This window comes from Hippocampus zosterae, chromosome 2 (assembly GCF_025434085.1).
Source record: "Hippocampus zosterae strain Florida chromosome 2, ASM2543408v3, whole genome shotgun sequence".
NCBI lineage: Eukaryota > Metazoa > Chordata > Actinopteri > Syngnathiformes > Syngnathidae > Hippocampus > Hippocampus zosterae.
In genome coordinates this window covers 26,892,961-26,905,809 of record NC_067452.1, presented here as the reverse complement: position 1 = coordinate 26,905,809, position 12,849 = coordinate 26,892,961, and the positions used below count along the sequence as shown (strand labels likewise).

Genomic DNA, 12,849 nt, shown 5'->3' with positions numbered 1-12,849 from the left:
AAATGAATTACTAATGCAAAAATATACATTATATCAAATATTTATTATTTATATGGCTTTATTTATATTCTTCTGAACATACTCAACATGGAGTACAACATGGAGTGCTACAAAAATAAAAACAAAGTACAAAGACCCATCTCAAAACAGGGTCGTCAAAAAGTTCTAATCTCTGAATGTGTATTTTTATAAGCTTTTAACTATTTACAGTAAAACAACATAAGTAAGCATTGAATACCACACAACAAATTATAAATTAAAATTTGTAAAACAAAAAGAAAAAACAGCATCCAGCTAAAGGTTTTAGCTTGTCTTTAGCGAAGATTGGCATGAAGAAAAACCAAGTGCCTCAGCTTTGAGGGGTTGATCCTGTTTCTCCTCTCTGTTAATATTTGCCCTGTTTTGTAGAAGATTCTCTCTGAGGGGACAGATATTGCTACAACACACAGCCAACACAAAAAGGCTGAAAATCCATTGCAATCATTTTATATGATATAAGATATCCTTTATTTGTCCCACACTGGGGAAATTTACAGTTCCTCGTCAATTGTGTTCTGTTTTGCTGGTTTTATAGCTTTTTGCATAAAGTGGCTCATAGAGCTCTGGGTTGTACATCTAGGCAATTGTGACATTGCAGCAGCAGCAACAGTCGCAGACACACTAGCACCTTCATTAATAGCTGGTTCCCTTGCTTGTCTTTTCTCTTCAAATTGTACTGATGGGTGGACTTTTCTGATTTGTCTGTGTAGGTTATTTGTGGAGCCTGATCTATGGGATATTTTAACCTTGCACAGTCTACACGCTGCCTTTGAACTATCAATTAAATTGAAATGAATACATATTTCACTGCGTTTCCTATCCATTTTCTCACCTCTCTCATCTCGTGCTGCTCAGTGTGCTGCTGTGTGTCTCTTCTCTAGCCCCCCCCCCCCCCTTCTCTATACTGCAGCGTGTGTGTGTAACCCTCCCTTTCCGGCTCCCAATGAGTAGCCGGCTCCCATCGTTCACTTCAAAGAGCCGGCTCTATGAGCCGGCTCGTTCGCGAACGACACATAACTACTAGTTATCAGGACTAGTGCATTTGAAGAGGCTATATTGTGCAATACTGTAGTACACAATATACATTCAGCCATCTCTTTACCTCTGCGTCCTGCGTCCTAGACGCATAATTTTCCCGCGGAACGCACAGTTCCAAATAATGTGCGTTTTTGGGACGCAAGGAAATTTCTCAGTAAAAAAAAAATACTACGACAGGCCATGAGGATTTCACGGTAACGATCGTTATCGTTAGTGTGATGTTATGAGTAAAATAACATAAGAACTTCATTACCCAACATGCCACAGTAGTTGAGAGTACACGCTTGAAGTAAAGAGTCCACGAGTTCTATCTAACACGCCTCGTCTCCTTCATTGTGTGATTAGAGAGACAACACATGGTGTCAGAAGTGGCCTTGAGCAGCCTCGGAGTGGAAAGGTTTGCCACAAAAGCACGAGCGACAGAGGATTTGGAGCCCCCGGCCTTGTGAGTGACCTCGTGATTGGTGAAGCTACATGCTAGCGGAGTTAGCGACTGCATGCGATGGCTATGAACTGCGAAGTGAAACGAAGGACGCGGGACAGATTAAACAAGTAAAAGAGAATTCTGAGCCCAACGTGGAGGACAACCAACAACAGAAAGCTGACTTTTCCCCCATTGTGCTGTCATGGATGAGTTAAGTCCACCTACTTCCATGCAACTGACTGGTAATCTTGCTGATAACTGGAACTGTTTTAAGCAAATACTTAAGCAGCAAGTGGAGCAGGAGGTGATGATGAAAAACTGAAGGCTCACATTCTTTTGCATGTCATTGGAGAAGATGCTTTGGACATCTAAAACAGTTTTTGTTTGGATGAAGCTAATTTGTCTTTGGCGCAACTGATTTCCATTTTTCCTCGGAATGGGCACCATAGGCGCACACCAATCCGTAGGCTGTCACTGGTTTTATTATGCCGTTCTCCTCCATGCACTGGATTTCCTCCTTCACTTTTTTTCATGAGGCGCAGGGGTACCCTCCGTGCCTTATGCACTGCGTATGGTTGAGCATTCTCTTTCAACAGGATCTTAACTACGGTAATTCTGTTTTCAGAGTTCCATGCTCCCCGACTGCGTCGTGAACTTCTTCACTGTGCGTCACCAAGCCCATTGTTGTAGCTGTGTCTCTGCTCAGCAGATTGTAAGCATTCTGGCCACGGATGACGTACACTGGGAAGGAGTAGAGGTTATCTTTGTACTTTGCGGTGGCTCGAAACTTCCCCAGACAGTCCAACTGACCACCAGGGCTGCATCGCGTGACATTAGGATGCTCTAATTTCTTCTTGGGGGGTCAAACTACTGAACGTCTCTTCACACATTATGTTTGTGTCAGCACCCGTGTCGATTTTGAATCTGATCGGTGTTTCCCCTAACACGAACTGTACAGTCCACTGTTCATCATTTTTGCCGGATTTCGTGACTGCCCCCGGGAGATATGGTACCCTTGAAACATTTTCTGTCACTTCTCTGACTGATTTAGAGTGGCATCTTGACTCCCAGTGACCCACATGACATTTGTTGCATGTTGATTTTAAGGCTGGGTATTTTTCCTGTTGTGTTTAGGTTTGCCGCACCTTCCACATTTTGGTTTTACTTGCTCTCATTCTTGGCTTACACTTGGATTTACCTCTGCCTGCTGATTTTTCCACGTGCTACCTCCTGCACTGCAGCGTATGGTGGGGCACACCACAAACATGATCAACAGTCAATCACAGGACAGAGAACTACCTACGGCTTTACCTGTAAGTTTTCAGTGAACCTTTTGTACAGTAAATGTTTTTGCATTAAGATACGACACCTGGAGAGAACCCGCACAAGCACAGCAAGAACATGCAAAATTCACTCATAAAACACACTCACAACCTTGGTGTAGCGTCAACCTCTCATCCACTGCGTTGCCTTTGAGTGATGCACAGTCATTCCCTCTCTGAAGACAGCGTATGCAGTACAGTGATGAGTACAGAGAGGAAACCCCTCAGAGCTTTGCCATTTCTCGGTTGCTGCTTTAGAGTCACTTTTACTTCTGCTATTTGTCCATTGTCCTTTGCCAACTCACCGCTGTTCCTAATTCCTGATGCATCTTCCTCTTCATTATTTACCTTTTTCCCCGTTTGTCTCCCCACCATTGTTTTCTCCGCATTCTCGTCATCTCTGGTGCCATCCTGTGCACCTCCCTCTTCATTTGGTTTCCCGGTATAAAGTAACTCTCCTAGTATGAGTGTTGTGCGAGGAGGGGCTTGAGTGTGTGTGTACAGGTAGACCCTCCAGGGGAGTGTGTCTGATGGTGTAAAGGCTAGTATCTGGATGTTGACCAGCTGCATTGCAGCCTGAAAGCTTTGTGGCGAAGACTGGGTGACATTACCACACTGGACATGTGTTGTCAGACAAAAAACATCCTCTTCCTCCACAGCTTGCTCAGCACCTAGGAAAAGAAAAAGGATTAGAATCCTTTATACAACAACAACAAAAAAAACACAGAGGTTAAACCATACAAAACACCTGTTGTGAATTTGGCAGTTAAGCTCCTTGTAAGAGAACAGTTTTTTTCAGAAATGTCAAAAGATTTCATCTCAAAGATCTCATCAAACCTCTGTCTAAATAGGAAAATCTGAGTTGTTAATAAAAGTTAGAGTCTTTGACCCATGTACATGCCCACTTCCTTTTTTTTTCTTCTGGAAGCCATTTAGTCTTAAGGGTAATGTTGTAAGATAACTTTTAAATTATATTTAACTGTTCCGGGATCATAGCATGTGGTATAGTCACGATATAAAGTGAACCTGCTGAATTGAATTCAAGAACTGTAAAAAAAAAGCTTGGAAACCAGAGAAAATACAGTACAATGGGTAGATCATATCGAGACACATTCGTCCTCATCACTTTATATTGTTTCATACATTATTTTCATAAGGTCTTGTGTGTTACTGATTGTAACAACATGCAACAAAAACAGAACAAATTGTATGTACTGTGTGAAATGCAACGGTACGAATAAAACGAGGTGTTTGGTGGGTGCTATCTCATTCAATAGATAAGATTATACACTAACAGTACATTCTATCCAGACCCAGATCTAATCTTTCGACTGGGCACTCCCTTGCAAAGCAGAGTAACAGGCCATGAAACACAAGCACCTTTCATAAAAGATTGATAGAGGAATCAAGGGGCAATACAAAAGGATGGCTCATGTGACACGAAGACCTTGATTGATAATAGATTTCACCACAGCGTTAGTTTTATTTTATTTTTTTAAGGAGAGGACAAACCCCGGACTGTGTTTGACTGCATGTTGCCTCGCAGCCACAGATTCTCAAACTCTCCTGGAGTTAAAGTTGGAAGCAAGCTGAGAGGGACAATGGTGCTGGTCGACAGGGCGCCTGCAGGCGATGGTGTGCGCTCGTCGGCACTCTCTGAAGGAGACACATGAGAAGACACATTAAGATCCATCCATGGACCATTGGAACTGTCAGGCTCATACTGTAAAACCATCATACATTCACATTTTTAACTATCATACAAGCATAACAAGAAGATAATGACTACATATCCATCCATCCATTTTCCGAACCACTTGATCCTCACTAGGGTCGCGGGGGGTGCTGGAGCCTATCCCAGCCGTCTTCAGGCAGTAGGCGGGGGACACCCTGAATCAGTTGCCAGCCAATCACAGGGCACACAGAGACGAACAACCATCCACGCCCACACTCACACCAATGGACAATTTAGAGCGTCCAATCAGCCTGCCATGCATTTTTTATTGAAATGTGGGAGAAAACCGCAGCACCCGGAGAAAACCCTCGCAAGCCCGGAGAGAACAGGCAAACTCCACACAGGGACGCCGGAACTGGAATCGAACCCAGTACCTCTGCACTGTGAAGCCGACGTACAAACCACAGGACTCTACCGCCCAATGACTATATATTGAAACTAAAATAAAAATGATTCCACCTTTAATGATCATCAAAAGAGCGGAGAAGGGATTGCTGAAGGAGAGACAGTTTTGTCAGAGACATGTTGACGTTCTTATAACCTGTCATAAAATACCTTTTAATTTGAAAATACCGTATTTGCCACTAACTCCAATAACTCATGATGTGGAAGTGGCTACGGATTACAGCGTGAGCGGTTCTTTACATTGGAGACGAAACAAGGCAATCATTCTTTGAACATTGATGTTGACTTATTGCTGTAGCACATCAATCGTACCGTGTGGGGGGGGGGGATCTAAAACATGCTTATAAATATTCAAGATACTCGTTTCCATGAAATATGGGAAAGTTAGATTGAGCTGCCAGGACTGAGCCATGCATACCACGTTTGTTGCCACACGACAACGATGACAAAATACGTTGCGTTTTTATTGTCATCATCACTCTTGCTAATCCCACTTTGTTGTGGCATAAACAAGTAGAAAGAGTCCAAATTAAAACATAACAGAGTTAATCCTCTGGATTTGCGGGTGTCCAAACTTCCTCTTCAAAGCACCACATACAGAACTAAAATGGATCCATTTATCAGAGTCTGCACAACATGATCAGCAATTATAGTGTTTTTTTTGGGGGGGGGGGGTCCTCCCAAAAAATGTACTGGCATCTCTTCTGACGTCACACATGATGGTGATTCGTCCTAAGACTTTTGCACCCAAAAGTTTGTCTGGTTTTCCACTTCGTAGAAAAGGATGATCAGAGATCAACTGTACTCGAGTAAAAGTACTGTTACTGTAGAATAATGATTCAAGTACCGGTAAATGTATAGCTTTCCAAAGTTACTCAAGTATTCAGTGAAAAAAACGACTCAAGCACGGAGTAACTGGATAAGTAATCTCAGTTTGCATTTTCACAAATTCAACCCCTGCTTTGGAGGGGGGAAATTACTGTATGTCTGAATACCCCGAAAAAGAGTGTGTGCATTTAATCTCACGGCAACAACATTTCTTCATTTTAAAAGGGGCTCACCTTAGACTCAAGTACCGTACACAACAAAATAAATGCCAGCGTTTTTCATCCTCAACTCACCTGTCTGAACACTTTCAAGCTGACATGAGGTAAGGGCGTCTGAGAGGTCAGAGTTGGGCTCAAATGCTGCATCTTGACAGCTTCTGCCTCTGACTGATTCAGTCTCTGAGAAGCTCTGCCAGAGTGGCTTCAGTGTGTTGAAGACACGAGCCCAGTGCCTTACAGGCTCTGCGGGACGGCCAATAAGAACACCAAGGGAGGGGTCTGACCTCCGACCCTGGACCACCTTGCGAGTCTCGTCAACCCCACATTGCAAAAGGCGGTAATAGAGCAGTGCCTGATCACGTATACACATGTCTGTCTCTTCATCTGTAAAACAGAGATTTTAAAATGTCTAGAACTGTGAAATCTGATTTTCCCTTCTGTTGCACTTGCACACAATACCTATGGCATAATGCAGCAGCCTTCCGAGCATTTCCTGAGTTTCAGCGGGACGGCACAAAAACAGCCTCAAGGTGGCGGTCAGTAGCTCCATCTTGACTGACGAAGATGTCTCACACCTCACTTTGTCAATGAACACCTCCAACGTGTAGGGGGCGCTGGAGACTCGCTCACCATATGTTCCCAACAACCAGAGCAATGCCTGCTTGCCCTGGCAGGAGGAGAATAAGCAAAATAGTGTTTCTTATTTATCTTTTTATGCAAAATCAATGAAACCCTTTATTCATGCGTGCGTGTGTGTGTGTAAGCATTTTCCATGAAAAACGTTGTTGGTTGTCCCTCAGGTTGCCTCCTGTATACATCCAGTAAAATTTGGAATTGTCCTTTATTTAAATGTGTCCTGTATTGGTTCAATATGTTCCGCATTTTCCTAACCGTGCGTCTGTCTCACACACAAATGTCAACACCGAATTTAACAATAATGAACAACATAAAAGACAAAATTTTAAAGACAGCAACAATATGGGCGGGAGGTACGCAGGATCCTCCTGCGGATCCACGAGTGAAGCCTTCGTCTGGTGCATTCCCCACTGCTCTGTGTCAAATCCTCTGTCTGCCTGCCAGCATGCAGGCAGCCCAGTCCCTTTGCGCTGCCTGTCATGATCGTTGCCAAGTAACGGGATAACTGCACACTTTGAGTAGTTTCACAGCACTGCTGTGACACACAAATAACTACTTGGTGCTGCAAGAAGTAACAAGAGGTACAGGTACATGAAGGGGTTGAGGAAAAGGATTGTTTTGCAAGTATTTTGTTTGTTGTTGTTGTTGTTTTTTTTTTTTTAGTTTGGTCTACTTGGCCTGAAAATGTATACACACAGGTTTACAAGTCTTTTTTTTTTCCTTCCTCTTAAAGGTGTCAACATTTGTTTCACTTACAGCAGTTTATACACCATTTAAGTATTGTCTTCTTTCAGTAAAAGTGCCCCCCCAGACAGGCTTTGTATAATTTACTGCACTTTATATGCGCACAATACAGTAGGCCAGGTCTATATGCTAGGGTTCAGGCTATTTCAGTCGATCAAAAAATAAAGATGTTCATTTCTAATAAAGCACTTTCAAATTTAAGCATGTCTAAATACTTTCTAAACTTCTCCTTCCTTACTGACCACCAAGTGACCCCAGGGCCAAGAGGCTAATATGACACGTTAAAAAAATGTCAAATAAATTAGAGCATTTTGTTTTGTCACATATACATATATATACACAATATATATATGTGTGTGTGTGTGTGTATATATATATATATATATATATATAATTTATATACATATAAACATGATTCGATGCATTTCAGGGTTTTGGGGAGCCAAACCCTCAAATTTCTTTGACCCGCATAGTTTTTCTGCGACTCCGTGAGGAGTGTTCCTTATTTCCAGATCTGAAAGGTGGCAACCCTCGTTGCCCCCCCTAATAAAAATAAAAATAGTGCACTGGGGTCACCATTGTATAACGTTTACAGACCCATCTACCGATAATTTTCCATGGATGTCCACATCTATGCCTTTCTGTGACTATCAACAACCTGCTGAAGAGAGTTTAACCTTGGTCCCCTCTGAGAACATCCTGTTTGAAGCCTTGTATTTGTGGCTGATAGCGTGAGGATTCTAATTCGAATTGTAAGAGGAAATGTATTGGTCCATTCTTGGATCAAACGTCTGTCGTAGATTTTGTCATTGGGCTCAGGTAGCGGGGGTAAACATTTGAAACGGAGATTTTGCCTGAAAGCCTTACCTGGCTGTCCTGCAGTATCTCCTCACACCCTTCCAGAGCAGAGCACACAGTTTCACTGCACTGAGGACACACCCAGACTAGATCCCTCATTGTCTGCACCACAGCTGTCAAATAGGGAAAGGGAGCGGAGATGGCGTGCAAAATGAGTCAACTGCACAATACAAGTCTGACAAAAATCTTTTCAACATATCGGTGTAAAGTACGCATACATATTATTATTACCAGAAGTGATGTTCTCTTGTTTAAGGCCGAGCAGTCCAATGAGAATCACAAGACATCTGTCGCTGTAGCTCCGCCCGATACGACCTGCAAGTGACTCCATATGTTAGCTACAAATGCAGGCACAAGGACGGCCACTGTGTATCCCACCGGGGGATCCTACTATTGTTTATGATACTGTTGTTGTTGAACAAAACAATGAGGCTCCAATAAGGTCAGTCCAAAAACACATTTTTCATGCCAGACCACGTTGAGCTGTCATGTAACATACCACAAAAAAATCTGAAGGACTCAAGAAAATCCGTGACCTCTGCAAATATACAGTACTTGCATTGGTAACTGATGATTAAGGATCGCTTTGTTTCATTTGGTGAGATAATATGGGCGTTTTACAGCAACAAAGACAAAGTAAACAACCAACATCCACACCTTAATGTGATGCAAAGTGAGTGGCTGTTTACCGACAGCTGATATTGCAGCTTGGGCAGTGTCTGTATTGACATCAGTGCAGTAGTCTTTCAGTTCATCCAGCAATATTGCGACGTTGTCATCATTTACCAGTTCGACCAGCACCTGCAGACACAACAGTACTCATATTCCTATTGTGACAGGAATGCAATAAACTTGTACCTAAATGCACAATCTGAACCTGCTAAGAGCTGTTTGTGTCTCACCGTGCACATATATTCAGAGTCAGAATCATCTTTATTATTCTTTATTTTGTGTAGATATTCACACAGATAGACATTCGCATAGACATTTGTTGATAAAGATATTTCCAGATGGAGAAATCCAGAGAGACAGACCTACCTGCATCTTCCTTTGCTTGATATAGGCTGGTTCAGCATAGCCACAGAAGAAACGTTTGTAGTGTGCCCCCATCAGGCCAGGGACAGACCGCAACAGCAACTGGATGGGGAGCATAACATGTATCAGAGATGATCAAATTTTGTTCTTCCAAAAACATGCGTTACATCTTCATTTACCATGCACAGCCACAACAAATAAGTAGAACAGATGGTTAAGATGTGTGTGCAGTCAAGAAAATGAGCTTCAATAATTCATTTTGTGGTTGTGCATTAATCTGGGGAATAATTATAGTATGCGGGTGATCCATTGGATGTTATGCAAATAAACACTGGTGATGGGTTTTTTCTAAGTTAGAACTAACCAGGTGAAAATTGGCTTGAATGAAACAAGAACTTATTAGTCGAATCTATCACTGTTTTGTTGAGTCAAAAAAATAAAAACAGTTTGATGCAGCAGATGGAAAAAATAGGCAGGTTAACCGTGACAGACGAAGATGAAATTAAATAAATGCTGTCTCCATGTGCAAGTTCCAGGTCCACACCTTTTAAAAATGTGGAGTCAGTATTAAGCATATCATTTGCCATCATACTGCTAATATGCTAATATACCACCAATACCAGCACAAGGTTCAAATATAATAATAAAACCCAACCACAGTGCTATTATCTTTGGAAATCATCATTTCTGTGTTTACAACAGGGCAAATAATTGCATTTAGCTGCTAAGATTTCTAGTACTGTATTAGTGACAACAACTTCATTGTTTAGCAAATTGTATTCAAGAGCATATTTGTATTGTCCAAATACCTGGATGTGGCAGAGCACAGTGAACCTGATTTCTCTGGAGGCACTCCCACACGCGGCAAGCAGGGGAACCCGTACTCGTTCCAGGGCAGCCAGGTTGACTGCGGGCAAGGCCCAGCACAGGCTGAGGAAGAGGCTAAGAGTGGATGCCATGACGGTGGGATGGGGACTGACCAAGGAGCTGTCCAGCATGGAGAGGATATCAAAGAGCTCATCCTCAGACTGAGGTTGGTAGCGCTGGAGGAACTTAAGCACCTCGCTCTGACCCCACACGTCACAATCCTTCAGCCTATGTAAGATAAGATAAGATATCCTTTATTTGTCTCATATGTGGGAAAATTACAGTCAAGTCAAGAAAAACAAAGTATTCGCGTTCATAAAATGAATGTTACTGTTTCGATGTACACCGTTCAATTAAGTGCAATATAAATATAGATATAGATAAGGTGGCTGTGCTAATTACAATTGTAGACACACACATTGCGGCTGTTCACATCAGCAATTTAAATGTTTCCTGACAGAGTGAAGATGTGATGCAAAATGATTCTAACGGTTCCCCTAGAAGAAGGTAGCCTCCGATGATGACCAGCAAATCCAGATGCACCGAATTGGAATTAATTCAGCAAGCAGATAAGCCATATGACAACCACAACATTATCAATGCATTATCTGAGATCCTATCAGATGACACTTGAAAAGAGAGATAAAGCAAGGCAGAAACAAAACATACATATCTGTACTACACAGATACGGGTAACCAGGCTGTTCAATAAAAAAAGACCGTCCACCGTATTATTATATTGTCTCCGCTCTTCATTATATCTTTCACTGTGTGTGGTCTGCTTCTCTATGGCATGTCAAAGACACAACACAAAATATAAAGCTGTGAAAATTCCAGATTAAAATGATAATAGAAAACCACTCTTAACTTTCCATGCTTCAGAACGTTCACCGATGATGTAACACAGGTTATATTTATATATATATAAATATTTGCCAACCTGTTGAGGAGGTGATGAGCAATGGGTTTGTTGATAGCAACCCCTCCTTCCTCTTTCAGTATCTCCTCCAAAGCTCGAAGGCAGTTCACCATCACTACAGGATCAGTGTCCCTGAGAAGACTGTACAACTCATTCACCACCACAGCATCTGTCCAAATTATCAACATAAGCGTTTCTTAGAAGAGCGTTCATTTTCAAGCACAGGCAAATTGCATTTTTGCTCTACTGTCGAGATAACGGATACACATACAGTCGTACCTTGAAGCGGAAAAACATCTCAATTGGACATGATATACTTATACACTTAGTCTCACGGCGGTTATATTTTATCCATAACATTTTATATGATTCTGCTTTCAGTAGTAACCAATTTCGACATTTTTATCCAACCACCTCACCTATTTCAGAATTCGGCTGGAGATTGTGCAGTTTGGCCCAGCCCAACACAGCAACCCGTCGCACACAAGCTGCTCTGTCCCTCAGTCCTGCTGTGAGAGGCTGTTCCACATACTCCATCAAACCGGGCAACCTGGAACACCAACCCAAAGTTATGTTACAAGTCAGAGGTTTACATGAACACCACATCCAGAAGGAGGGTTGGATGGACTCAAGAGTATGCCGGTCACCTCAGGTTGGTCATGTTCCTGAGAGCCAGGCTGCGAACCATCGGGTTTGAATCCTGACAGTCCTTCCTCAATGTGTTGATGACCAGCAGAGACAGCTCTGGATTCAAAGAGGCGTAGGAGCACAAGAAGACATAGACCAGCTTCTTCTGGACAATGTCTACTGTGGCACATGCTTTAACCATCTCACTGAACAGGCTGGAGACATCCAAACCCTGCGACATCAGCCTGGAGACGCAGGAGGGGAAGGGTACCTTACTTTTTTGGTGATTGAGAAATAGCATTTAGGTATGGACTTAAACCTGTTGAAGGCTTTCATAGCATTACTATTACAACCTTCATTTAAAGCATTCTGATACAGTATTTCAAGTGCTTGCACATGGATCATATTATCATTGTTGCAAAGACTTAAAAACAACTTGTTTTAGTGGTGGAACAGTTCTGCTGCTGGTCTCTTTACACCAGTTTAGTAGTTGCCAACATCAATAGCCTAATAGCATTTTTGTCCTTTGTCATTTTTAAAGTACTGACACAATGTCAATGAAGGTAGTTGGACGGGCTTTGGACACTGTAATTATTGACCTTTCTGTCATTATCCAATAGCATCCATCCGATGGGAAAAGACCCATCTGGAATTTAAGAGTCTTTCCACGAGAAGTTAAAACTGTGCGTGTGCACTCCTCCAACCTGATGACTTTAAGAATGACGTTCCTATAACGCAGCTGGTCAGACTGGACATGGGGGTTGGCCAAAGCTTTCCTCAGGTCTCTCACCGTGTCCTCACTTCCCAAATATGGCATGGTGGACGCAGAAAACCTGTTATGTACGTGATCACAAATCATGTTGTTAATGCGTGAGACCTACATTTCAAACACACAGCACATACATACCAACGAGTGTCCATGCAACCCAAATTAAATCTTAAAATTATTCGCAACAAATTAGACACACGTGCAGTTTTTAACTCAGAAACCCTCACCTTGCACACTTGAACCGGCTTGAATGTTTGTTTTCGCATTGAAATGGGCTTCCGTGTTTCTTCTTCTGTGTTTCTGTTGATGTGCGTGAAACCCCCTGGTGGTGGAAAGATTCAGAGAGAAATTTATTGTAGCAAACCCGAGACGTTGAGATGCTGTT

At 42.4% G+C, this 12,849-nt stretch overlaps 2 protein-coding genes across 4 annotated transcripts in view; both read right to left on the bottom strand.

The window, feature by feature from the left end:
- Positions 1-1,509, bottom strand: part of LOC127596123 (alpha-1,3-mannosyl-glycoprotein 4-beta-N-acetylglucosaminyltransferase C-like) — a 36,132-nt gene extending 34,623 nt beyond the window's left edge. For both annotated transcript variants that reach the window (XR_007961398.1, XM_052058281.1), the window contains exon 1: positions 1,331-1,509. Coding sequence is in view for 1 of the 2 variants with exons in the window: in XM_052058281.1 (XP_051914241.1) it covers positions 1,331-1,337 (7 nt within the window). In the remaining variant the exon portion in view is untranslated. The remainder of the gene's footprint in view (positions 1-1,330) is intronic.
- Positions 1,510-2,781: 1,272 nt separating this feature from the next.
- On the bottom strand, positions 2,782-12,771 carry ap4b1 (adaptor related protein complex 4 subunit beta 1). Of its 2 annotated transcripts, XM_052058268.1 has the most exons (14): positions 12,692-12,771; positions 12,400-12,528; positions 11,716-11,940; positions 11,488-11,618; positions 11,090-11,237; positions 10,092-10,377; positions 9,286-9,384; positions 8,937-9,048; positions 8,479-8,562; positions 8,257-8,360; positions 6,469-6,676; positions 6,085-6,393; positions 4,336-4,479; positions 2,782-3,494 (listed from the first exon to the last, which is right to left on the bottom strand). In XM_052058268.1, the coding sequence occupies exons 2-14, from the start codon at positions 12,510-12,512 to the stop codon at positions 2,989-2,991; spliced, it is 2,469 nt and encodes an 822-aa protein (XP_051914228.1). In that variant the 5' UTR covers positions 12,513-12,528; positions 12,692-12,771; the 3' UTR covers positions 2,782-2,988. The 2 variants fall into 2 exon arrangements, with proteins under 2 accessions (XP_051914228.1, XP_051914227.1); XM_052058267.1 differs by lacking the exon at positions 12,692-12,771 and having other exon boundaries at positions 12,400-12,685.
- Positions 12,772-12,849: the final 78 nt, after the last annotated feature.